The sequence below is a fragment of the Spermophilus citellus genome (genome assembly GCF_964194105.1).
Source record: "Spermophilus citellus genome assembly, chromosome: 3".
Classification (NCBI taxonomy): domain Eukaryota; kingdom Metazoa; phylum Chordata; class Mammalia; order Rodentia; family Sciuridae; genus Spermophilus; species Spermophilus citellus.
In genome coordinates this window covers 3,882,497-3,909,119 of record NC_138184.1, presented here as the reverse complement: position 1 = coordinate 3,909,119, position 26,623 = coordinate 3,882,497, and the positions used below count along the sequence as shown (strand labels likewise).

The 26,623-nt window shown below is 53.0% G+C and overlaps 1 protein-coding gene across 2 annotated transcripts in view; it reads left to right on the top strand.

The window, feature by feature from the left end:
• Positions 1–26,623, top strand: part of MLLT1 (MLLT1 super elongation complex subunit) — a 59,894-nt gene that overhangs the window by 26,561 nt on the left and 6,710 nt on the right. Inside the window, exons 4-7 of one of the 2 annotated variants that reach the window (XM_081287583.1) lie at positions 14,086–14,229; positions 17,530–17,655; positions 21,370–21,924; positions 26,115–26,202. In XM_081287583.1, the coding sequence (XP_081143709.1) occupies positions 14,086–14,229; positions 17,530–17,655; positions 21,370–21,924; positions 26,115–26,202 (913 nt within the window). The remainder of the gene's footprint in view (positions 1–14,085; positions 14,230–17,529; positions 17,656–21,369; positions 21,925–26,114; positions 26,203–26,623) is intronic. The other variant, XM_081287584.1, reaches the window with a different exon arrangement.

The following is a 26,623-nucleotide window of genomic DNA, read 5'->3' as shown; positions in this document are numbered from 1 at the left end:
TATGTCCATTTTCTCTAGATTTTCACATTTGTTGCGGTATGATTGTTTGGAGTGTCCTCTTAGATTCTTTCACTTTCTGTCAGCTTGGTAGTTCTTAATTTTATTTCTGATTTTGGTTATTTGTGTATTCTTGCTTTTTTCTTAGTTTAGCTAAAAGTTTGTCCATTTAGTTGATCTCTCTGAAGAACCAAATAATTTGATTCACTCTGTTGTTTCTTGTTCTCTGTTTTATTTATCTCTATTGTCTGCTCTTCTGGCTTTGGGCTTAGTTTGGGGTTTACTTCTTTTTCTAGTTCCTTAAGGTAGACAGTTAGTGGCTGATTGTTTTTTAACGTAGGCATTCACACCTTTGAACTTCCTCTGAGCAATGCTTGTATTGAGTTCTGTAAGCTTTGGTGCATTGTTTTGTTTTCTTTATCCCAAAGTATTTTCTGGGGCTGGTTGTGGCTCACTGGTTGTAGCTCACTGGTAGAGCACTTGCCTAGCACGGGCAAGGCTCTAGGTTCAGTTCCTGGCTCCACAAAAAACAAGGCAAAAACCCAAAAGAGGCAAATTTTTATAATTTTTCTAGTGATTCTTATTTAACTCAGTGGTTGTTTAATTTCAGGGTTTTCAGTCTTCTCAATTTCTAACTGGATAGTTGCTTTTTCTGTGGCTTATAATCCAGTCCTCTTGTTTATTGAGTTATCCTAAATGCTCTCCTCTTGGCCAGTGGGAGCTTTGTCCATGTGTGCTCTGTGCCTTTTTATCATGTTGCTGTGGTTTTCTGGGTGCTTCTGTACATTTGGGTCCCCTAGGGTTTCCTGACCCCAGCTTTAGAGCTAGTCATGGCTTCGAGAAGTCCTAGTTCCTTTAATTGGAGAATGGAATTTAAAAGCCAAAATCTGGGAGCTAAGTGTGCTCATTGCTACTGGAATGTCACTGTGTTTGGGCCTCTTGCAGGACAGCTGGGAAAGGCATTGTATATAAACAAATTCCCCTTGACATACATGTTTATTTCTTTAACTCTGCCTGGTCATACCAATGTTTCCAGCTGCACTCCGGCTCTGTGGAATTCATTGCCCCTTCCTGGTGGCTTCTTGGTCACTGCTGTTTCTAAAGGAAGGAACCGGTTCATTATTTGCTCTGTATTTACTTCTTTACCGCTGCTGAACCTGGAATACAGCTTCAAAATTGCTAGCTGGCCACCTGTGAGAGACACCAAGCAGAACACAGTGTTTGTGTGCAGTTCTGTCTTCACCTCCCAGAGCCTAGTCAGAGGTTTTACCTCTTTCCTGAATCTTCCTCAGTGTGTTTTGTCATCCATTTGTAGCAGCTATGCATTCATCATTGAGTCTGCATTCCGTCTCGGGTTCCCTCCCACCCCGCTCTGGTTATTATCACTATTATTTTTTTCAGTTTGTGTTCAGTGGAATCCACTTTGGGTTTTGACATATAGAGCGATGCCCGGCTATGACAGTTCCATGCAAAACAGTTCTGCCCCTAGACTACCACACACTGTCCCTTTGAAGCCAACCCCCAGCCCCACATCTCTTTTCATCCCTGTGGCTTGCCTTTTCCGATTGCCATATAAATAGAATCAGACAACATGTAGCCCTTTGTGTCTGGTTTCTGTCATTTAGCAAAATGTACTTGCAGTTCCTCAGAATTGTGGCAGGAATGAATAGTTTGTTTCTCTTTTGCAGAGTAGCATTCTGTTGTAGTATGGGTTGCAGTTTGTCCCTTCACCTGGGAGGGGTGTCGGGTTGTTTCCAGATTTGAGTAATCATCAATAAAGTTGCCATGAAGACTTGCATACCAACTTTGGTGTCAATATAAGTTTTCAGTTTGAGTAAATACCCAGGAATGGGGATTGCTGGGTCACATGTCAAGGTGTTGTCCAGCCATTTTGCCATTTTCCCCTTCCCTCCCTCTCCTTCCTCCCCCTCCCATCTGTCCTTTCTAGTGGGTATATAGTGGTCTCTAAACAGCTCTCCTGGGACACAGTCCCCATGACACACAGTTCCTCCATCTCACATGCACAGTTCTGCGTGGAGTGTATTCAGAGTTGTGCTTCGTCAGCCCATTGCCACTCTAATCCAGTGGGATTCCTAGGTCTGTTGATGGCTTTGTTGAGCTGTCTAACTGCCAGGCATCCACAGTAGCCACTCCCGTTTCCATTCAGTGGCATCAGAGGCCCAGGCTGTGCACCTCATGGACACTCACTGTGTCTTTGATTGCGGCTGCCCAGGTGCTGTGGACCTGAATTGGGCACCTTAACTGAGTCGCCTCTCCCCCATGGCTGAGGACACTGAGTGTCTTTTATGGACTTATTTGCTATTCAGATATTTTCTTCAGTGCAATATCTGTTCAGAATTTTGCCTTTTTTCTTCTCTCTTAAAATTGACTTAGTTTTCTTATTGTTGAGTTTCAAGAGTTGTTTATATACTCTGGGTACAGGTTCTTGATGTGGTATATAATTTACAAATATTTTTTCCAAGTCTGTGGCTCTTCTCTTCATTCTCTTATGTCTTGCTGAGCAGGTTTTATATTTTGATAGTCAACTTATGGTTATTTTTTCTTTCATGGGTTGTGTTCTGGTAGTGTATCTAAAAATCCTGTGCCAGACCCAACTGGTTTCTTCTAGCCCGTCCTGGTAGTCCATGCAGAGCTGCTGTGCCTGGAGGCTGAGGGAACCACCCTCGGAGCTCCAAGAGCTGCAGTGATTGTGTATTCTTTGCAATTGAGGGCTTAAAAAATTCTCAATTTACAGTGAGGAGGAAGAGGAGGGATTGCTTTTCTTCTTTACTTGCTGGAGTTTTATTGATTTATTTACACAACAAATGTTTACTAAGTCTGGGGCCTGATATCCAGAGGGGTTGTGGCCCCATTTCTTTTGGTGTTCACAGCTTGAAAGGGCAAGGGAGAACCACATATTCATGGAAGCAACAACATCAGAATGTATCCTCAGCTCCATGAGGCCAAAGTTTAGGGTGTTCGAGCACTGGGGGACCTGGGTAGAAAGGGGATAATTTCCTGTAGGAGGTGAGATTGATGCAGAGGCCTGCAGGTGACACAGAGTCAGTGAGGACAGGAAACTTTTTGGGCAAAGGAGCAGCTATTATGAAGGGCAAAGCCAGGATGATTGGGATGCAAATGTGTGGGTGCAGAGGGAGGTGGACAGCTGGAGAGCTGGGCAGGGCTGTGCACACTGAGGACCCCTGGAGTATGTTGTGCTAGGGGTGACAAGATGATACTTGCTTCTAGACCCTCAATAAATGACTGAGTCTTCTGAATCCTCTGGATTCATCTGCCTCTTTGCATAAGATCTAGTGGCAGTGGCTTCAGAATCCCATGAGGTTCCCATCATCTCTCAGTCTGTAGCATCAGTCATTATAGAGCAGAGCTGGCTTAGTCTTTCCCAGAAGGAAGTCAGTGGCTGCCAAATAGGAAGTACTTGCCTGTGTCCTGGTTTGGTTAGAGAGCTGGGTCAGGCCCAGAGAAGGTGGGTGCTGAAGTGTCCACAGGAAGGGATCTCCAGGGCTGACCTGGAGGTTCCCAGGAATGTAGCTTGGTTCTAGGGGCATGTGTGGGAAGGAGCCAGTTGTTGCTGCCTGCCCCAAGCCTGAGGCCTACCCAGTGCCCTCTCCTTCCTTCATTACTTTGGTTGGGGCAGCTCCTGAGGCCTCTGGGTTGTGTCACTCCATGACCCCACCCTTCACCTGCTTGTGTCACAGCAGGTGCACTTTCAGCACAGCTGGGTCTTGTGTTTTGAGTTGTTAGCTAAGACCAGCCATTGGACTTCAGTGCATTTTTTTTGTGACTGAATATCCCTAGGGAATCCTCTTAAATCTGTTGCTTTCTTTTTCAAATGAGAGTTGGTTGCCACTTAACTTCTTATTCCAGCTTGGAATCTTTGACAAAGCTAAGAGGTGAGATAGTTAGTTGCAGGTGGGAAAGAGGTTGTTCCAGTTCAGAGACACTGACTGTCCTTTCTCAGCTGATGCAGGGCACAGCCCCCTCCCAAGTGCCCATTTGGCTGTTCCTTAAGTGAGCTCTGGCCTGGGTGCTGCCACTCCCATAGCACCTGTCAAGGGCCACGCAGCCCTGTGGGCACAGCCTTGCCCTGCTTCTGATGCTGGGTTCCTTCCCACAGTCTGAGTCTCCCTTCACTGCCAGCTATCCCTGTGATTTGGGGGCACATTTGGGAGGAAGAGAGACATGGTACGCATACACAGTGACTTTAAGGGACAGTCCAACATTGAAAACATTGAAATGTAAAGGAATTTCATTTGGGTCATCGCAGCTAACATTAAATATTCTCTTTTCTACCCCCTCCTCTCACAAAGCCAGCCATTAGTGGATAGTGAGCCATGACTGTCATGAACTCTCTGTGGCCTTCCTCAAACACAGTTCTCTGAAGCACAGGAAGGGCATTTGGCATAATTGATGAGGAGGTGTGCATGGCTTCATGCAGAAAGGCTTTTTAAAGTGAGTTAAGTTGTATTGCTTCAGAGCCCTAGCACCCCGGGAGGCCTCTTCTCCACGTGTCCTAGCTGACTTGCACTGGGAAGCTGTGGGCAGCTGCCTTGGCGGTATGGTAGGTGACCACCAGATGCTCTGCACCCTTGGCGGTATGGTAGGGCCACCAGATGCTCTGCACCTCTCTCCACCCTTTTTGGAATGGCAAAGACTCATGGATGCAAAACTGTTCTCAGGCCAGGGCTTGTTAGACTTTTGTTCTTGCCCTTGATGTAAATGGAACCTTGGAGAGAGCTTGTCCAGAGTGACATCAGTGGGGACCCAGGTTCTCCTCATTCGGCGTACCCTCCACCGTCACCCTAGATCAGCAGCATGGAAGCCGCCTACTCCTGTGCTCCCTTCCCAGGCTCCCAGGCTCCCAGGCTTCTAGGCTCCTGGGGACTCTGCAGAGTTCAGGAGGTGGGCAGCCCCTCCTTGAGCCCACAGAGTTCTCTGCCAGGGACAATTGACTGGTTGATGCTGCTGAGCGGGAAGGCCTTGCCTTTGGGTTGCTGAGGGAGCCAGAACAGAAGGGGTATTGTGTGGCAGACACAGAGAAAGGTCAGGGGGCTGCTGAGTTGTGACAAGCCACATGAATGCAGGTCGACCTACTCGATTGTCTTTCCATGTTGCATCATTCCCTTCCCCCGGGTGGGATCCAGGATGCATCTGTACTTCCAGGAGGGCAGGGTCTGGAGTGGGGGAGAAAAACCCCTTGAAAGGGCCAAGGCGCCCTTGCAGTGCACAAGAGGAGACACAGCAGGGCCGGCAGTGTGCCCTGTGTGTGGTGGTCCCCTCCCAGGCACATGGCTTGCCCCCACCAGTATGCCCTCCTGGTTCTCTTAAGAAAGCTAGGGTACCACATGGAGTGGGAAATTCACCTGGGCACATGCCTGAAGGCAGCCTTCACCAGCTTCATGCAGAAAACAGGAAGTGCAAGGCGCAGGCCCTTGAGCTGCAGCTGCCCACAGGGGGCTTAGGTGCTACGAGCAGGCATGCCAAGCAGCAGCCCTTCACGGACAAGGCCTTGAGTTGGACTCTGCCTGAAAGCAGCCTGGGAGTAGGGTGGGGCACATGAGCACCAAGCCAGAGCACCCTGGGAGGAGCTGTGGGCAGGGGGGCTGACTCCCCACCATGTGTTTGTGGCCCGTATCTCCTGTCTTATGGCCATCCTGTGGCACAGGTGGGGTGGCCTCTTATAGAGAGGGACACTGAGGTTCAGGGCTGCAGGCTGCTCTCAGTCTAGCTGCATTGCTGCTGCTGGCTTCCCAGGGCTCCTCCTGGGCCCTCTCCCCCTATCCCTGGGTGCCAGCTCAAGTTTCTTTCTCACGTTGCCCTTCTACGCATGCGCGTAAATTGCAGGCTTCTTCCTTCCCTCTTTGGAGTTAGCCTGGGAGAAACCATGAGTTGGGGCTCCAGATTTTGAAGCCCACCCCAAGCCTAAGCATGCTTGGCTGTTCCCAGAAATGTGCTCTGCCATGACATGGTTGCCCTGCTGCCTTCTTGTGTCTGATTGCTTCTGGGCCTGGGAGCGCATCCAGGGTACAACAGACACAGCCGAACTCCCTCCCAGCTCTGCTCAGTTTGCTTGCTTTCTCAGGAGGTCAGCAGTGGACTGTCCAGTTCTAGACTCTTTTGCATGTCTTGCAGTGGACTTTTTGCTCACTGTTTTGCAGCTCATTCTCTTCTGGCACCCCGGGGGACTCTCTCCATGGAGTATGTGCCAATACGCAGCATTTTGAGCACCTGTATGTGAAGTGGGTTCCCTTATTTCCACTTTGCAGGCAGGGAAACTGAGGCACAAGCAGAAGGAATAACCTGCTCAGGTCACACATCCATGGAGGAGCCCCTGTGGCTCAGGTCTGCCTTCTTTGTCTGTTTGCTGTAAGCATCAGTTCTGTCAAGTGGCAGCAGAACAGCGTGCTCCATGGTGGAGTTCACAATTCGGAGGTTGTGAGGAATGGCAGTCTTTTCTCCAGCTTACTGCCTTGAAATAATCCTGATAAGCAGTCAGTTGTGTGTGCTTCCAAGTGTGTGTGTGTGTGTGTGTGTGTGTGTGTATGTGTCTCTGTATGCATGCTGCATTTTTTTTTAAAAGAGAGAGAGAGAATTTCAATATTTATTTTTCAGTTTTTGGCGGACACAACATCTTTGTTGGTATGTGGTGCTGAGGATCGAACCCGGGCTGCACGCATGCCAGGCGAGCGCGCTACCGCTTGAGCCACATCCCCAGCCAATGCATGCTGCATTTTTAAACTTACTGTCTCTGAACCTTCCTGAGCCTGCACATGTAGCTTTGCCTTGTTCTCTCTGGTGTCCAGGTGGTGTACCCTGCAGTGTAGATAGCCATAATCTATTTGACTTTTCATGTTCTTTGATGCTGTTACACTGAGGGACGTACAGATGTCTCCAGATGTCTCATTATTGTGGGAGTGCCTCACTGCCCCTCCTTCTGTTTACATGCTTACGTGACTGGGTCATACTACCTCCTGGGATTTCAGGTTTGGTGGCATTTGTTTCTTGGACTTCTTTTTCTGTTCCTTCCCTTGCTTTCTTAATGAACTGCCGACACTTTTCTCCTGCTGCAGTGAGAATAGCCCCCTTCATTTGCTGTGGGCCTGGGCCAGGGAACCCGGGAACCCAGTATTAGGAGAACTTTGTTCAAAGACCTGGCAGGGCCTGTGAGAGGCTTTTGATGCGTGTATTAGCGTGTTTGCCTTTATTGATTCCATGTGGCTTCAACACATGCTCAAATGGCAATAAGTCTCAGTGTCCTCTCCTGATGGATGGCTAGAACAGTGAGTCAGTCTCAGTGTTTATGAGGCTAAAACCATGTGCTGTGTAAATCCTGTGGTACAGCAGAAAGTGAGGTACTTGCCTGGTGGCCTTGGAAGACCCCTGTTGGTAGAGGGGCTTGCCCTGAGCCCTGCCTTCCATTCAGCAGCAGGATGGAGGCAGGCCAATAGGACACAGATGGCACTGAATTAAAATTCAGAGCTGAGCTGTAAGGCAGGCTGGGGGCAGAGCCAAGCATATATACTTAATATTTTTTAATGTAGAAAATTTTAAATATATAGAGTTACAATGGCTAAGCGTTGAGCAACTCCATCTGCATCCAACGTCAGCAGTTACTGAGCTGTGTGCAAGGTTTTCTCACCGCTACCCCCAGGATTGTTTGGGCGCAGGTCCTAGACATCATCATATCTTGTAATCTGTACACAATTTGGTGTCTGTAACAGTCTTTAAAAAAAGACATAAATGATATCATACCTAGAAATCAATAAGTTAGCAGTTGTTTCCCTTCACATACCCAATAATGCCAGTCTCCCCTGTCATCTGCTGTGTGTGTTCATTTACTTTTGAATTTTTTAGTTCTTAGAGATGGAGCCCAGGGCCTTGCGCATGACAAGCACTTGCTCTGCCACTGAGCCACACCCACAGCCCCATATTATTCTTGTTTTTCTTGAGTAAGCTCCTTTCGTCGCCCCCAGTTGCTGCCTTAGGAGCCTTTTCTGCTTTCCTGGTGTGCGTGTGCTCTTTGCGCAGAGTTCCCATAGGGGTGTTGTGAGGCGTGTCAGCCACTGTGGTGATATTCCTGGGCATTTCCTTCCAGCTGGCACTTAGGTCTGGGGCTGTGGTCACATTTAGCTGTCTTGGTAGGCTTCATGAGTGTCTGCGGAACTCATGGGGAAGCTCAGATGGCCCAAAGGCGTGCATTGGCAGGGCAGAGGTAGCCAGGAGCCAGCCCAGCCTCAGGAGCTGGGAGACCTCACAGGATGCTAGCTTCCCTGCTCTTATACCCTGCATGTGGGAGCAAGTCTGGGTGCCCCCAGGGCCAGCTGAGAAGAGGAACCAGTATGGAGTCCTTCACAGGGAGGACACAGCATTGCGGACTTTATGTGGTCACCTAGCCACAGGCCAGGGGCCTTGCCAGGGTCATCCTGGCACTTGGGCCCCCATGACCTTCTCAGTGAGGAGGCTAGTAGGCTCATGCATCAGTTCCCCAGCCCAGGCCCAGATGCTGTGGACGGGTGCGCACTGTGGGTTTTGGTGCCAGCACTGGTTTGGCCAGTTCAGCTACATCTTGGCTTTTTGCTGAGTTTGGAGAGATGCTGGCTCATGACCTGTGGCCTCAGGAGTGGGTGGCTGCCATTGTTTAGAGGGGAGACCAGGTTGGGGTCCAGCTACAGTGACAAAGGGCAGTACCTCCGGGGTCACTGATTGACCACCTTGGCCTCAGCCTTCCTCACTCAGCATGGTGCCTGGCCCCCATCCTAGAGTGCTGGCACGTCTTGACCTCTCTCAGGAGGCCATGTTTTGGGGGGCAGTTTTGTGACTGTCCTCAGAGATCCTGAGCCCAGGCCTGAGGTCTGGTCCAGAGGGAGTCCCACTGGCCACTGTTAGTGTGCAGTGACTCATGGTGGCAGCCTGCTTGGTCCACCACTGTGTTCTCCAGGGGTCCATAAGAACATTACCTGGCTGGTCCTTGCCATCCCTGCCTTCTGGTTTGCCTTGAATGGGCACAAGGAAGCCTGTCCACGGGCTCTAGGCCTGGCTTTGCCACTTTTCATTTCTTCATCTGTGGAATAGTGACAGTAGGACACCTGCATGTGGAAGTGTTTGCATACATTACGTGCTCAGAAGCCATAGTGGAGTCTCCACCATCATTACCTGACCGAGGTGGACAATGTCCTAGCAGCACCACACTGCCAGGACCTCCACCCTCCCACTCTGACTCACAGAAGAGGCACCTTGCCTCCTTAGGCCCCATCATTTCTGAGGACACTGCCGTAGCCCATGACATGTTTGGATGGATGTGGGTTGAGTGTTCATCAGATGTGAGAGCTAGCTCAGGGCTAGGTGTCAGGGACACAGCAGAGCCAGCCTGCTACTGATGGTGCACGGTCTAGTAGGGAGCACTTAAACCCTTCTTTAATTGTTATTAATTAGTTTAGTTTATCATTAACAATTCCTTGATCCCTTAATAAGTCAGTGTTTAAAATGTTTGCTTCTTTCCATTTGGGTTCAGGATCTCAGTAGGACTCCACATTGTGATCTTAGAACCCTTTTAATCTGTACATTTACCTCTACTCCTTCCTCCCTCCATTCTTTCCCTTTGCAGTTACTTGGCTGAAGAAACTGGGTCCCTTGTTCAGAAGAGTTTGGCACTGTCTGGCTGTTGCTGACTCTGCAACCTGGGGGTATTCAGCTGTGCTGCCTGCTGGGTCCCCAGACTGGGGACATCATCTTCCCATGGGCAGAGCCCACCTGGCGCTCTGTGAAACTGGCCAAGTGGGCAGTCAGACCCTGGTTGCTCACTCAGGAGTGGCCCAGCAGCGGGGCCCGTGCCCTCCCACTTCCCTCCCTGTCCCTTCCTTTGCTGGAACATACCCGCATGGCTCACCTCCCTTGCCTCCACCGCCTGGTCTTCTCTCTGTCTACCTGTTCTTTCTGGAAAAGGTGGGATGAGTGCTGGCTGCCACACACACTCATGTCAGAGTCATGCCAACCCCTGGCCTGGCACTGATGTCCTATAACCTGTCCTTGGCACATAGGCCAGAGAGTGTGACTTCCAAGACATGATGCTGACTGTCCTTCCTGAGCTCATGCCCTCGCTCCTCTGGGGACAGGCTCCCTCTCTGCAGAGAGCCGAGGTCCTTCCCTCCAGGGGATACTGCTGCTGCCTCCTTCATCTTCCCCTTTCAGCCCCAACCATATGGGACTCTTGGGGTCCTGATCAGGGTTCTGTGGCCTGTGACACTCTTTTCTTCATTAGGCCCTGCATACTCCTTGCTGGTCTTTCCAGGAGCTTCTCCCTTCTTGTCTTGCTCTTGGTGATCTTGCCAATGCCAGCCCTCCTCCAAGCCTGTCCAAGCTTCCAAAGAGCCCTCATGCCCTTCATACGCTTCCCAGTGTGCCATCCATTTGGTTATTGTGGAGTGCCATCGCTGGACGCCTAGAGGGAATAGAGGAGAGGTTCCTATATGGCGGGAAAGTACTGCCCACCTTTGTAGAGGAAGGAAGGACTTGGTGACTTTCTGGTTTCTTAGCTAGGGTCACAGCCAGCTCCCCATGGCAGGTGCGTGTTGGGCTTAACCAGCAGCTGGTTTTCTTGTGGGGCCAGAGGTTGGGAGGTGCCAGTGCTCACCTGCCTGTGGTTCTCCAGCAACATCCCTGTGGAGACTGCCACACCTCTGCCTCCCCTTTTTCATTCCAGCCAGAGGGGAGATAGTCAGAAACCTGGTGATTTTGTTTTGGTTTTGGGCCTCCCTAGGCCAACTTCCTTCTGTTACCTTACCCCAAAATGTCCTTGGAAGGACATTTCCAAGTCTGGTGTGGACTGGGCTGGGTTGAAACCCACTCGTCCCAGACCAGGCTAGAGTCAGCCTCACTCAGCGTCATCTTGAGAAAGCCCATTCACTTGTCTGCCCCTTCACTGTACCCACTGCTCCTGGAAGCTCCTTTTATCTTCCATTCATTAGGATGGTGTCATCTGCAGTTCCCCTCTTGGTTGAAATGGGCACATTGCCAGTTAGTTCTAACTCAGGCATTGCTGGTCCCAGGGCTTGCAGAGCTAGAGTGTACATGAACTGTGAACCACTGAGTGGCCTAGGAGACTCAGCCAGGTTGCAGCCAAAGCTCCTGTCTCTGTCCCCTTCTCTTTCACCAACATAAGAAAGTGGTTGAGCCCGTGAGCTTGGGCTGCCAGAGGAAGAGGCTGAATGGAAGAAGGACCCAGAAGCTGCTGGGATGAGTTTGCCTTCAACTGAGCAGTCGGAAAGTCTCCTTGGACTTCCTGAACGCAACATTCTTCTCCTGTGCCCAGAAATTTTTCTCTGTGTTGTACAGTATTTTAATAGACTGGGATGAAGCTCATGCCCCATAAAAAAATAATTCCTTTAAAGTGTCTACACTCTTTGAGTTTAATATATTCACGGTGTGTAATCATCGCAGTTTTTAAATTCCAGAATATTTCTGTCACCCCAAAAGGAAACCTGGTCCTCATTAGCATTCATTTCCTATGTGCCTGCTCCCTGAGCCTCTGGCAACCGTGATGCCCTCTGTCTTGCTAGGCTTGCTTACGCTGGACGTGTCACGTAAATGGAGTCAGTCTATGTGCTCTCCTGTATCTGGCTTCTTTCCTAGGCACACGGTTTTCAAGGCACATGCATGTGGTGCTTGGTTCTCTTTTAAGGCTGAAAATGCCCCCTGGTGTGAAGGAACCACAGTTCATCCTTTCATCTTTTTTGATGGCCATTTGGGTCATTTCTTTTTTGGTGTAGGGTGAGTGTTGCTGCTGTGGACATAGGTGTGCATGTGTTTGTGTGACTACACTGTTTTCATTTCTCTTGCTTGTATACCTAGATGGTCTGGGTCCCTGATTACTTCATACTTGGCATTTGAGGACCTGCCAGACCGTTTATCCAAAGTGGCAGCACCATTTCACATTCCCACCAGCAGTGCACTCGTTTTTCCTGGTGTCGTGTGTGTTTTAGCTGTCCTAGTGGGTATGAAGTAGTATTTCATTGTGTTTTGATTTGCATTTTGCTAATGATTCCTGATGCACTTCTTTTCATGGGCTCATTGGCCATTTGTGTATCTTTGGAGAAATATCTGTTCACATTCTTTGTCCATTTTTAAACTGTGTTGTCTTCTTATTGTTGAGTTGTAAGATTCATTTTTTTTTTTTTACATATTCTGAACAGTGAGCCCTTATCAGATTAATGATTTACAAATATGTTCTTCCATTCTCTTGGTTCCCTTTTTTTTGTGTGTATGCTGGGGATTTAGCTCAGGGGTGCTTTACCACTGAGTCACGTCTTATTTTGAAATAGGGCCTCGATAAGTTGCTTAGGGTTTCACTGAGTTGCTGAGACTTGTCTCAAACTTGTGATCCCCCTGCTTCAGCCTCTCAAGTTGCTAGGATTACAGGTGTGTGCCACCATGCCTGGCTGTGGGTTCTTTTCATCCTCTTGAATAGTGTCCTTTGTAACACAAAATTTTTAATTTTGATGAACTTTAATTTCTCTTTTTTATTGTTTGTTGCCTGTGCTTTTGGTGTCATGTGTAAGAAAAATTGCCTTATGCAGCGTCATTGTTTGTACCCTGTTTTCCTTTTGAGAGTTTTAGCTCTTAGATTTAGGGCTCTGGTCCATTTTTTAGTTATTTTTTTTATATATGGTGTGAGATAAGGATCCAGTTTCATTCTTTTGCTCGTGGATACACAGTGATGATCTGAGCACCATTTGTTGAAGAGACTGTTTTGTCCCTGTTGAAGTGTTTCTTGGCACCCTTGTTCACAGTACAGGCATACCCATCGCTCACCCTTCCATATCTGCAGGTTCTGAATCCTTGGGTTCTGCACCTGCAGATTCTGCATCTACAGACCTGGGAATACTCAGAAAAAAATAAAACTTGGGTCTGTAGTGAACGTGTACAGACTTTTTTCCTTGTTATTATTCCTAAACAATATAGTGTAGCATCTATTTCACATAATTTTACATGGCATGCATTGGGTAGCAGAAGTCACCTAGAGAGGATGTAAAGCATAGGGGAGGGTGTGTGTAGGTTCCATGCCGTCACTGGACCATCTTTTATGAGGGGCTTGAATCTCCATGGACTCTGGTTTTCGTGCTGGTGCTGGAGCTGATCCTGCATGGATGCTGAGGGGTGGCTGGTAAAGGGATTCCCCACCTGGCCTCACAGCTTTTCCCACACTCCCCAGTCACCCATTTTTCTAACCAGTCAGATGTCTTTGCAGCAGGGACAGATCTAGGTTTTGTGGGACCTTAGGGTTTTGTAATTTGGGATGGGGTGGGGTGGGACTTGAGAAAAAGCAGGAAAATGACTTGTTCTGTCATGGTTTAGGGAAAAGTGATCCCCAGGCTGCGCCAGGGCTACTGAAAGAGCTTCCTTCCCAGGAACCCCCTGATCTTTCTTTGTTGGCGTCAGATCCCTCGGTCTGTCCCTTCTTCATGGATGCCTCTCGTGAACTCTTCACTCACAAGTCTGTTGAGCCTGCTTCACGCTGGGTACTATTCCATGCTGGGGGTGATGCCAGAATCATGTTCTCATCCTTTTGGGTGGCCAGTGCAGGGTGGTGTGGACAAAGCCTCCTGGAAACCAGACAGTTCTCATACTCCTCTTTACTAACCTGTGCCCACCAGTTGCTCTGGGCTGTAGCCTGTCTTGGGCTCCTTCCTGGCTAGGGTCAGGCCTCAGCACTGCCCCTGGAAAGCTGTGTGTTTTTGAATCTCAGTTTCCCCATTTGCCAGCCACACAGAGAGGCTGAAGGGAGCGTGTTCTCGTGAGGCTGCATGCAGCAGCAGCATTTCTTGTAAGTGCCAGGGAACACTGTGACTGATGACTGTTGTTTCCTGAGGCCTCCTTTGCTCTGTCCACTGAGTGGTAAGTTAGCTTATTTGAGTGATGGAAGAGGAGAAGCAGCAGAGGAGGATCTGGGGGCAAGACAAACAGAACTGGATGAAGGAGCAAGCAGGGCTGGCAGCTGGCAGCCGTCCCTGTCCTGCAGCCACAGCCTGCCACCCGCCCCTCACACGGACTTCCTTGTTTCCTTTGTTCAAGGAGGAGCCGAGGAAGGTGTGCTTCACCTACGACCTGTTCCTGAACCTGGAGGGCAACCCACCTGTGAACCACCTGCGCTGCGAGAAGCTCACCTTCAACAACCCCACCACTGAGTTCCGGTACAAGCTCCTGATGGCTGGAGGGGTGAGTGTGACCTGCTGCGGGCCACCTGTCTGGCCCAGTAGCTGCCGTGCCTGCCCAGGGTGCTCTGCTGGCTCCTGGGCTGGGCTGTGTGAGTACTCGTCACACAGCTGTTGCCTGGCCGAGCTATACGGCCCCGGGGGCTCCCTAGCCAGTGCTGGGCGTTGGCAGCTGTGGATGAAGAGTTGAGACACCGGCTGTGCCGGCGTCTCCTGGGTGGCTGTGGGTAATTGGCATCTTCCTGCATGTGGTGTGAAGCTGGGTGCAAGGCCGGTCTGTCCGCATGGCCAGGCCTGTGCCACCCTTTAGCTGATGGAGCAGGGCTGTTGCTGGGCACCAGGCCATTCGGGAGGCACTCTTGTCAGTGTGCACTGCCTGCCTTGGAATTCCACGTGGTGGCCTGAGCACAGTCCTCCAGGTGCCTCTACAGGCTTTGGAGATGGGCAGGGCATAGGGTGCTGATGGCTGATGAGGAGGACAGGCCACGTGGCTGCTGGCTGCCCCATCTGTGGAGGCCAGTGTAGGCTGAGGCTTGGTCATGGGACATCGAAGCCATTTTTGATGATCCAGGGTCACCAAGCATGCCGAGATGCCAGCCACCCTGTTTCCACGCTATGGTTGGGCCACACATGTGTGTGCATGTGTTGGGAAGTATGTCTGGTGTGTTGATGGTATGTTTGTATAGAATATATGTGGTGTGGTGGGGGGGTTGGGGTGTGTGCCTGCTTAGGTGTGTTCTGATGGTATTTTTACAGGATGTGTGTGTGTCGTGTGTGTGGGGGGGGGGGGGTTGTGTGGGGTACCCATGGTTTGTGTGTGTGTGTTTGTGTGTGTGGTGAAGAGTGTGGGGTGTGCATGTGGTGTTGGGCAGGCTCACTTCCAAGTGGCTGTGGGCTGGTGTGTGTATGTCTTTGGGCTTGGGCATAACTCCTGCCTTCTTGTTCTATACAATTGGGTCTTTAGGAACTTTTTCTTCTTAAATAAAAGTAATGCTAAGGAAGGCTGAGGAAGTCCTGAGTCTTCTAGTAAGACTGTGTTCCTAGTAACAGCTTTGCTTGTGTTTCTGCTCTGGTTGGCAAGGGCTGGGAGAGCCTGGGGAGGCTGCAGGATACAGGAGGGCTTATGCAGAGGGGGACCAGGTGTGGGGAGGGCTGGTCCCAGAGACCTCCCCACTCTGTTGTCCACCACCTTTTTGTGGCTGTGTATTTTCCACAGTATTTCCACAATGCATTTGTGGGCGTCCCCTGAAGGCCCATAGTCACATTTCTTTGGGAAGTAGTCAGCGTCCCTAGGCCTCTTTGCCTCTACAAGAGGCATTTCCTGTGCTCTGAAGAGTGGAGACTCTGAGGGCATCACCTCAACACATAAAACAGGGCGGGGAGGAGCAGGTGAGCCAACAGGGGAGAGGAGGTCTGGCTCAGTCTGCCAAGGGCCATTCTGGATGCAGCAAGTGGCCCAAGGCACCTGCTGGACCCCGAGAGGCACTTGGGCCAAGGTCCACATAGTGGTCTCCACCAGGTGCTGTTTCTTGGAGAGGGCTGCCCAGGGGAGCTGGCTGGCCAGTCTGGAACTTCCTGGTCTTCCTGGGCTGACAGCTGAGCAGCGCTTTCTAGCCTTAGGAGCAGCCTGGTTATGGGACGGTGGCCCTCCTAGGTGATTTCCAGGACCAGGTAACTGTGCCCCTGTGCTAGGCCTTCCAGTCTCCTTAGTGTCCACAGGGACAGTGTTTGCCACCCCACAGCAATGGCCCCAGCCCTGTCTGTGCAGCTGCTGGTGCTGGGAGAGCTGGAGGAAGGAGCCAAGCTGCCGTCTGTACTCCCTCTTCACCAGGTCTCACTTGGTGATCTGGAACTCAGGCTATCCTTGGGAGCAACTGGAGCAGGGCTTCCCACTGCTTAGCAAGTCAGAGCCAGCCCCATACCCCTAGAGCTGTCTCCTGTCTTCTGCCCATTGGCCAAGGGCCTGTGTTTCTGTCAGGGAGCCAGGAACTCGCAGCAGCACCCTGTGGAGGAAATAGCAGAGCCTGCTGAGCCACGCGCGCCTCTCTCCTTTGTTCTTAGGATCTTGGTTAGCAAAGAGACACATGGAGGGCAGAGAATGCTCTCCTTGGAGGGTTTGGTCTAGTTAACTTGAAGGGAGGGAAGGTGAATTCCCACAGGAGTAGAAGGAAAAAGGTCTGGGAGTGCACCAGCCAAAGCTCCAGGAGCCATCTGTGATTGGGGCGGGCTTCTGTCCTCTGTGAAGCTGTGCATGTGTGGAGCTGCCAGCCAAGGCACAGAGGATCCTATGTGGCATGCTTTCAGGGAACTGGGCTGGTAGGGCATGGCTGGGGGCAGATGTGTCCTTGGCGGCATGCCTAAGTGTTGTGGGCAGGGGGCTCTGATGAGCAGCTCACAGGAGAGACAGCCCCAAGGCTCTACTGCCCTCTCTGAGCCCAGTGTCCCGTGGTGTCTGCAGATGAAAGGGATCCTAGGTGCTCAAGCATGTTAGTGGTGCTTCTGAATTAAGGCCTTTTAAAAAGTGCCTTTTATTTTGTTCCATCTTGCTGCCATCTAGAAGGCTTTCTCTGAGTGGCTGGCCCTGTCGCCGTGTAAACCTGTAGTGTTGGTGTTGGAGACCTTCCCAAGCACTCTGGCCCTGCAGCAGGTGTCTTAGTTGCTGCCGGGCAAGTAGCAACTTTCCTGGAAAGACCTGAGCCCTTCCTCTTCTGTAGCCTTCTAAGCAAGGGCAGGATGGCACTTCCCTCCTCCCAGCTGTGTATGGGGCAGCTTTGTAGACCCCTGCGGCCACAGGCTCTGATTAAGTCAGCTTCAGTTGCTGCAGGTGGTGGGAGGAAGACTCACCCCTTAGGACATGTGTGACCTGCTGACATCGCATCCGGCAGATTCCTCAGAAGCTACTCACTGCTGTAGGGCCATTTGCCCTGGTGTCCACCTGGCTTCTCCCTCTCCTGGCTGTGCCTGTGGGCTCTGAATCTCAGTGCTTAGCCTCGGCTTTGGCCACAGCCGCCTTCAGGGCTTCTTGGCACACTCTGCAAGTCTTCTTGGCTTGGCCTTCCTGTTTGTCGTGCTTGGGGCCGAGTGACCCCTACTGGGCCCAGCCATCCTGGGATCCTAGGCTTCTCTTCGCTCTGCACACTGAGCCTGCTTCACCAGCACCCCCCTTGGCACCCGGCCCTTCCACAATTCTTTTGGGAAAGTGGCTCTAGCTCCACCTCTTCCCTCCCCACAAACCAAGCTCCTTGGCCTTCAGCTGCCACCGCCCCTTGCTCATTGATAACATCTGTCTCTTCTTTGTCACTAGGTGATGGTAATGCCCGAAGGAGCAGAAACGGTGTCCAGGCCCAGCCCTGACTACCCCATGTTACCCACAATTCCACTCTCTGCCTTCTCTGACCCCAAGAAGACCAAACCATCCCACGGCTCCAAGGTTAGTGAGGTGGAAGGCCCAGTCACGTGAGAGCACTGGGCCCAGCCATGGCAGGTCCCAGCCAGGCACCCCCTCTGCCGTGCTGGGCCTTGTGCACCTGGCCTCTCCCTGGCATCTTGCACCTTGAGCTCTCTGCTCCACCTTGCTACTCACTGCCGCTTCCCTAGGATCACAAGGAATAGGGCAGGTCATCAAGGGCCCTTCACCTGTTCCTCTTGAGGCTGTATGCCCTACCTAGCACCCTCCTTTCCCTGTTGAGCCAGCGCTGGGCCTTATGACTGCTTGGTTCAAAGGCCATTGTTGGACAGAGAGTTTCCATTGCAGGCTGTGGCTGCCTACCTTCTCCGGTCTCCTGAGTGAGGTTCCCACCCTCGGCTGTTTCCGGCTTCGCTTCTCAGCAGCGGCTTGCCACAGAGAAAAGCTTGCGTGGGGGTGGCCAGTGGGGGCATGATGTAGGTGATTGAGCTGAAATCCTCTGAAGAAGAAATGTCTATCATCTTATCTTGGCCCAGGTGGGCAGGTGGCACTCAGGCTGCCTGAAGAACAAGCTATAAAATGCTTTGGATGGTATTGTGATGTGCTTATAAATGCATATAAACCCTTGAGCCTGCATTGTGTTCCTCTGCGACCACCTGCTCCACTCAGCCTTCTTGGGATTTCCAAGCTCTGTGTGGCTCTCAGGGCAGCTGCTGGTTGGCATGTATCTGACCCACTCCACTGTGCACTTATCTTCTTGGCATTCTTCTTGCTTCACTTAATGTGGGGTGCTGTGAGCCTGGGGCACCACTGTGGGACGAGTAGAGCTCTTAGGAAGTCTTCTCGTCTTACCTATGAGCACTGCTGGGGCAGACACCACCCAGACAGGGTCACTCTGGCTCTTTCCACAAGGCCAGTAGGTCTCGGAAATCCTCAGATTCGTCAGCATCTTGAGTGTGGAATGTGGCCCTGGGGAATCTCCTCTCCACCCTCTGGCCCAGACAGACCATTCCCTACTAGGGATCTCAGCAGCTTTTCTTCCAGACACCCCACAATTCTTTGGAAGTCCATGACAACTAGGAAGGGAAGAAGTTGCTATTTCTTATGCGTGGATGCTACAAAGGTCACCTAAAGCCCTATGAAGAAATGCCTTCCCAGGTGGCAGGGACACTGGTAGCTGGCATGGCTGCAGATAGAGGGCAGGGCCACATCTCTTGCTGGACCCCTGGGATCCTGCAGCCCAAGGGCATGTCTGCTGGGCTCAGAGCAATAGGCAGGCACTCTAGCTCTGTCCTCTGCCTCTCAGAGCCTCTGTGTGGTGTTCCAATGCAGCACAGGGTCCACCAGGGCTCTTCTCCATTGACAGTTCTCCAAGAAGCCCCGGCTTTACCAGCATGGTCCCAGCTTCTGAACCATCATCTGTGTGCCATCCTTACAGGCACAGGCCTATGAGAAGCCTCTCCCTTCATTTGGGCATCTGTTTGCCCCCACGTTGGTTCTCTGCTACCTGGGCCTAGGGAGACAGGTGGCTGGCCGCGTGCTTGAGGCTGAAGGGCCCTAGGCCTCACCCATCAGAATCCCCCATGCCAGGGTACTGCTGGCGATCCCATTGTTGCTCCTAGGGCTGAATCAGTCTCTGGTAGTCCCACTGCCTCCTCTCCCCCAGGTGGCAAGGTGGGCAGGAGTGAGCCTCTGAAGAGCCCTTTGGACCGCCTGCTGGGCTCTCACTAGGAGGAGCCCTGGACACCAGACCTGCTCACCTGAAGACAAAGGGGCTCCCATGGTGCCTTATTGGGCGTCAGGCAATTGCCTGGTTGATCTTTCACTAAAAGTCAGTTTTAACCATTTTGAGGTCATGGGCATCTTTGGGAAGGAGGCTACATGATCTTCATCTCTACCTTCACATGTTTTCAAAATCCAACATGAATTCAGAGAACCCAAGGTCACAGGTACCTGTGTAGGCTCTTCCCTCTCAGAAGGCCCTGGTGGCACACACTGGGAGCCACTTTAGATGCCATCAACATGCTCCTGAGGTTTGCTCTCCTTCTGTCACACCGGCCCAGCTCCTATGGCCTGGCATGTGTACTCTTTTTGAGAAGAGGCAGGGATTTTATGTGCCTTCCTTTATTTTTTGCCTCCCTAGCAGCTGGTGGGTATTGGAGTCCCCTTCCATGTGCCAGCCCCAAGGGGTATGCCCCTTGGGAGTGCCCATGGTCCCAGCTGGCTCTGGCAGCTTGTGGTATGTGCATTCCTTCCCACTACCGTGGGATGTCAGAGCTGGACCCAGTCACATGACCTGCCCTTCTCCAGGAAATGTGTCTCTAACCCTTTGACATCGTTTGGGTTGTGGACTTGCAAGAAGACACAGCACGCTGCACAGATCAGAGATGTGGAGGCAGCTCTGTCCCTGGATGCACAGGTGGCTCTGAGAGCAGGTGGCAGAGTGTTTACCTGGCCAGCTGTCTACTCTGTGTGCCCACCTCCCTCCTCCATGATGCTCTTGGCTGACTCATGGGAGCCTCCAAGGGTGCTGTGGGCCGCCCTCAGGTCTGGCTGCTGTTGGTCTCTTCACCTATGAGAAGTGTTCATCTGGAGAACTCTGGGGCCCACCGTGCACCTTTCCACCTGAGGGCTGGAGCCTGCATCAGCCCACAACAAAGGCACCCATCCAAGATCCTGGGACATATGGGGTGATTATGGAGGGTTGATAGGGAAGATGGGGCTTCTGCCTTCTCCACTGGCTGTGTTGGGGAAGGAACATGGGGAAAATACAGATATACGAAGAGCTCAGCCTAGTGATCGGCCATGCTGTCAGTTACAGGCACTGGCCATAGTGTCCCCCTTGACTGAGAGTGCTCCCTGTTTACCAGGCCTGTGCCCTTGCCCTGTGATATAACAGAGGTAACATCCTGCCCAGGCTCCCTGGGGGCTTGGGCAGGGCAGCTTTGCCTGTGTTCCACCTCTGTCCCTAGAGTGTCTGTCCAAATCCAAGTCCCCTGCCTAAATGCTTGAATTGAAGCAAGGCAGAGACCTGGAAAGGTCCTCTCTGTTTCAGGAGAACAGCTCAGGCAGTTCAATTCTGAGAGACCTGGATGCTGTTTGTTCTGTGCAGTACCCAGGAACCCAGCAGGTGCTCAATAAGTGTTTAGCCTAAATCAGATAAATGGCTCTGCCCCAGGCATGCATTAAGGACTGGCGGGAGCAAGGCTGGAGAGTTGGGGATTGGGAGACCTGCAGGAGAGGGTCCCACAGGGCCCCGGGAGGAAGGCCGAGAGCCACCAACAGGGAACATTCAGGATGCGCCCTGCGGGCCAGAGAAGATGGGCAGGGCCTGCTCCCTAGGCCACTGGAACCTCTGGCGCCAGGCGAGCCTCGGACCTCCTGGGCCAGGGGCAGCTTACAGGCATTGGCGGGGCGGCCAAGGTGGCCCTGCTTGCATCTGACTCACTGTGCTCTTCTTCTTGAATCCCTCAGGGAAGTCAGCTCAGTTCCAAGGGATCTTAGCCTGCAGTCGCCCGGGACCTGCTGACACTTCCCAGTAGTTTAAAGGGACAGCTCCATTTAAAAAACTCACCTGCTGCCTTACTTTTTCGCTTTATGGAAGATTTTCTCTAGCTGAGTCTCAATCAGGTGGATCATACTTTGTAGGGGTTGGGGGTGGCGGAGCCGGGTGGCCCCGAGATGCCGGCTGACCATGTCTGTCTCTGCCCTGTGCCCTCCCTGCTCTTGGCATTGCAGGACGCCAACAAAGAAAGCAGCAAGGCCCCCAAGACACATAAGGTGACCAAGGAGCACAGAGAACGACCCCGCAAGGACTCGGAGAGCAAGAGCTCTTCCAAGGAGCTGGAGCGCGAGCAGGCCAAGGGCGCCAAGGAGGCTGCTCGGAAGCTGGGTGAGGGCCGGCTGCCCAAGGAGGAGAAGGCCCCACCTCCCAAGGCTGCATTCAAGGAGCCCAAGATGGCCCTGAAGGAGACCAAGCTGGAGAGCATGTCCCCCAAGGGGGCACCCCAGCCCCCGGTCCTGCCCAAGGCTTCCAGCAAGCGGCCAGCTGCCGCAGACTCGCCAAAGCCCAGTGCCAAAAAGCAGAAGAAGAGCAGCTCAAAGGGGTCCCGGAGTGCCCCCAGCACCTCGCCCCGCACCTCGTCTTCCTCTTTCCCGGATAAGAAGCCGCCCAAGGATAAGAGCAGTACCAAAGGAGAGAAGATGAAGGCCGAGAGCGAGTCCAGGGAGACCAAGAAGGCCCTGGAGGTGGAGGAGTCCAACTCGGAGGATGAGGCTTCTTTCAAGTCAGAGGTGAGAGCTCTCTTCTCCACCCCTCATCTTGTCTGTGCATCTGCACAGCTGGGGGCAGCCAGTGAAGGGCACCCATGAGGCAGGTGGTGGGGCGCTGGGCCACTCATTGGCTGCCCGTGGCTGGAATGCTGGCAGAGGAACAGGCAGGAGCCAACGTCCAGGGCTTGGTGGGCTATTAGTTCTTCCTTCTCTGTGTCACTGGTCCAGCCTCCGCAGCTTGGGCCTCAGTCTTCCCTTCCATCCTGCAGTTGGGCCTGCTTAGGAGAGCTGCCTCTATAAAGATGGTAGTTAGTGGATCCTGTATGGGGTTGTGGGCAGCTCTGGTAAATAAAGCATATGGTCTGATGCCTTGGTTTAGCTCTGTCTCCTCCTGTAGCCCCCTGCACAGGCCAGGGCCCCGGTGGTCACCTTGGAGCTAGGCAGAAAATCATGTCTCACCGTCCCTTCCTTCCCCGGCCATTGCATGGCCAGCCCAGTGAGGAATGCACTCCCTCTGCTAACTGGGCGTCCCCAGGAATTTTAGTCTTGCTGTCCCTGACTGGAAGTTCAGTGATGGTGACTGAACTGTACCCAGTTTTGGTCCCTTCCCACCCATTTGTGCTGACCAATACATAGCAGGGACACTGCTACTCGTAGTTGGCTCGCTCTCAGCAAGCAATCTGTCCCTATGAAGTGCTGGGCTTGTCTGGCAGCAGCGTGTCCAGGAGACCCTCTGAGGACCATTAGCGGGGACACTGTGCCATAGGACTTAGAGCCCAGCCCTCAGCCTCATGGCTGGATCTTGAATCAGCCTCCACTATTGGCTTTGTCTTCAGAGGCCCCATGTGACATACCTGAATGAAAAAGTGCCCAGGTCATGGCCCCAGTGGCTTTTTTGGTTTCCAAATGGTACTCACGCCAAGGCGGGAGCTTTACCTTCAGGGATGCTGCATGGAGCTGCACTTGGGAGGTAGTTCCTGGAGAAGAGGTCAGAGGGGCTTTATGTTAGCAGTGCTGGGTTTGTGAGTGTGTGGCTTCCAAGAGCACCTCACTGGAGGTAACAGCACCTACTGGGCATGGCTGTCCATCCTGTGGGTCATGGCACACACCCCTGCTTCTCGGGCACCCACCAAGCTGGCAAGACTGAGCACCCAGCTTCTCAACAGCTGCTGACCCACCAATGCTCCTGGGATGGGAGGATCCCAGGCATCACAGAGGCCCTGGACCACCTCAGGGGCTACCCTTCCTGCCCTCCCTGCCCTGCAGGTGCCCTCTCTGTCCTCCTCCCTACCCTGTGTAGCAGCCAGAGTTCTGGGCAGGTCTTAGTCTCTTCCTGCCCATGCCAGGGAAATGGTCAGGGAGCTGGTGCTGGGTGAGATCCAGCCCCACAACCAGGCCTTTCCAGGTGAAAGCAGCCAAAACCCAGCTTATATGTCAAGAGATGGGGGCTGGAGCTCCATAGGGCTTGCCTGGTCAATGGCCTCACCTTGGGTTTCTGTACTGACGTCAGCAACCACCAGACGTTTGTGGGGAACTGGATGTTGAGCCTGTGGCCTGAGAGCACTATGGTCCCAAGGCCAGAGATGCCCCAGGAGACTTGAGGTTTCTGACTGGTGAGCAGCCCACGTAACAAGTGACTTCGGAGTGGTGCCTCAGCCATCCAAGGTTCCTGCAGACTGACCCCTAGGCCACCAACAATGTGCCCAGTGATTTCTGATGTTTCCCAGCCCTAGGGCTTGGGCAGAGCACAAACTTCTGTGGCAGAAGATGCAAAGAAAGGCCTCCCAATGGCAGTTACACAGCCTCTTCTTGACTGTCTCAGGCCTTTCCTGCCTGGAGGCTGCATGTGGCCTCACTGCCAGAAACTTGGAGTCACCACACCTCGACACCCCTCGCCCCGCTGTCCTGGTACTCGGCTTGAATAGAGCCCACGGGGCACGTTCCTAGGCCCAGCTCCCCAGTTCCTCTAGCGATTGCTTGGAGGTCTCCTTGGCTCTTGGGGCAGGACTGAATGGTTCAGTCAGTCCTAATCCACTCGGGGCCAGTTGTGCTCTGAAGGGAAGAGGATAGGCCATGCCCCTCCTGGACACTTGACATGGCCCAGCTACTTTGGGCTTACCGGAGTGTTGTCAGCCACACCAACTCTAGGCTTTTTAAATCATCTCCACTTCCTTTTCTTCCTGTCCTTGGATTCGTGTGGGAGAAAGATGGCAAGCATGGCTGTGAGCTCCACTGGCTTGACTCTGCTGGACACAGTGCCAGAGCAGGGGCTCTGGGGCCCTCGCCTCTTCAGGCCCTGCTGACTGGAGCAGCCTGCGGGCTGGACGCCACTTCTGGCCCCCAACACCACTCCATAGACAGGCATGGGTGCAAGGGGGCTGAGCCAGCGCCGGCCTGCTGCCCTGCCTGCTCCCAGCCCTGCTCACACACTCTCCCTCTGCCCCAAAGGCCAGAGAACGATTGGCTCCTACCTGCATGTGCTCAGCAGAGGTTGGCAGGGCAGCTCCTTTGCAGATGGGGAAACTGAGACTTAAGACTGGGGGCTGCCTTGGCCCAAGTAAAAAAGCCAGCTGGTTGGAACAGAGACCCAAGGCAGTGGCCATCTGTTTATCCATCACTTACTCTGCCCCCACAGACACGAGGGTTTACATGTGAGAGGATCCATGTGGCTCTAGGCCCATTCAGGGTTGGGAGGGGTGTTCCTGGACTCAGGTTTTGTGGGGGAACCCAACTGGTCTGTTGGACTTCCCCCAAGTGTTCCTACAATGAACAGTGGCCAACAGGAAACTATTCTGCTGGGTTCCTAGGGCCACACCATTCCCTGGGTCCCAGAGAACACCCTTTGTCAGTTTGGGGAAGGTGGGCCTATAGGGACACTGGCGTGGCAGGCTTGGAGAGGCTGGGTTGGGTCAGAAGAGGCTGCAGCAAACCCTGGAGCACACAGAGTGCAGGAGGTGTGCCCTCCCCAGGCAGCCTGATTGCACTCTGGATCACCAAGCCAACAAAAACCTACTGCCTTCCTGGTGCCGCTCTCATAGGGTAAGGCTACCCTGGTCCCACACACCATGGGGACAGAAGACGCCAGGGGAGGGGGGTTGTTGGCATCTGCACTGCCAGAGGGCATGTGTGCCCTTTCTTCCCCTCTGGCCTGGAACCCCATGGGATCCTGGGCACTAGAGGTCCTGGTTCCTATGAGTCAGGGACTCCTCTTCCTGCATCTTCTCTCAGGACTGATGGCTCTAGTCCCTCTGCCAGAATCCAGACTAGCTGGCTGCCTCTGTTCCCTCCCCTCTCCCCCTCCAGCCCTCCCCTCCCCTTTCCACAAGGGGAAGGCTCCATGTACTTGCTTCCTTTATCTGGTCCACCAAGGGGCAGGGCTGGCGCCCAGTTCAAGCAACAGTTTGGTGGGTCTGAGGTGGCCTCCCCAAGGTCTGGGCAGCTTCCCAAGCTTCAGGCCTGGTCTCCTGCCCAGGTTTTGCCACACACACCTTTGGTAGCCATCTGCAGAAACCTATACCCAGAGCAAGGACCAGACCCAGGATCGGCCCCTTCCCCATGCAGGTGTCTGTGTGGTTGACTCTTGGCCACCTATGACTTCTTGCTGGGCACCTGACCTGCTGCGCCTTGTCACTTTTGCTTTGGCTTGACTGCCCCCTGGTGGCTGAGTCAGGGTGCACAGCTTCAGGAAGAGGAGGAAGCATGAGCCAGCTTCCACTGTGTCTGTCACACTTATGTGTGCACACACACATGCGCACACGCTGCTCATCAGCTTCTGGGTGGCTGGAGGGTGGTGGTGACACTTGGGTGGGAGGTGGAGCTTTGTGCTGCCCCAGGAACCCTGGGGTGGGTATAGCTGTGGGTCTGAATGAGAAGCCAGGCCTCCTTGTCACCTTCCCTGTCCCCACTGTGCACCAACCAGCACCTGCTCCTATTTTCCTGGGCCAATGGACAAGCTGCCTGGGGGGGGGGGGCTGCAGCTGCTGCTGCTGCTGGAACCTCCATGTGGAAAGGAGGCCCCTCCACACAGCTGTGTTGTGGCACCACAGCTGGTGGGTCCTGTGCAGGGTCAGGGTGCCTGGGGGACACCGTGGGAGGGGGGTTGTTGGCATCTGCACTGCCAGAGGGCATGTGTGCCTGTTCTTCCCTCTGGCCTGCAAGATGACTGTTTTCTTCCTCTTCCTTTCCTGCCCGCCCCCACCATGGGGGTGAAGTCCGCCCAGTCCAGCCCGTCCAACTCCAGCTCCAGCTCGGACTCCAGCTCAGACTCAGATTTTGAGCCCTCTCAGAACCACAGCCAAGGTGTGTGATGAGGCTCAGAGGCCAAGGTGGGCGGGCACAGAAACTTCAGCCCCCACTCGTAGGCCACTGGGTATGTGGTTCATCATCAGAGAAGATGATCTGCGAGACACTCCCTCACGAGACTGAGTTTTGAGGGGGCTTGTTGCATGCCTGAGGGTTGGCCGCAGAGGCGGGAGGCAGGACATAGTGGGAGCTGCTGCTGCCACAGTCAGACTGGGGGGCTGGCTGGGGGTGCAGGAAGCCAGGGCCTGAGGCTGTGCAGCCTGACTTGGGCTGACACGGCTCCTTAGTATGGAATGTCCCGGGGACCCGTGTCTGTTGAGTTTTGGTGGTGGTGGGGGGGGAGTTTGTATGTAAAAGCAAAACAGAAGTAAGTCTGCAGACCTGCGGCCCTTTGGGGCCCGTTTTGCTTCTCTCCTGC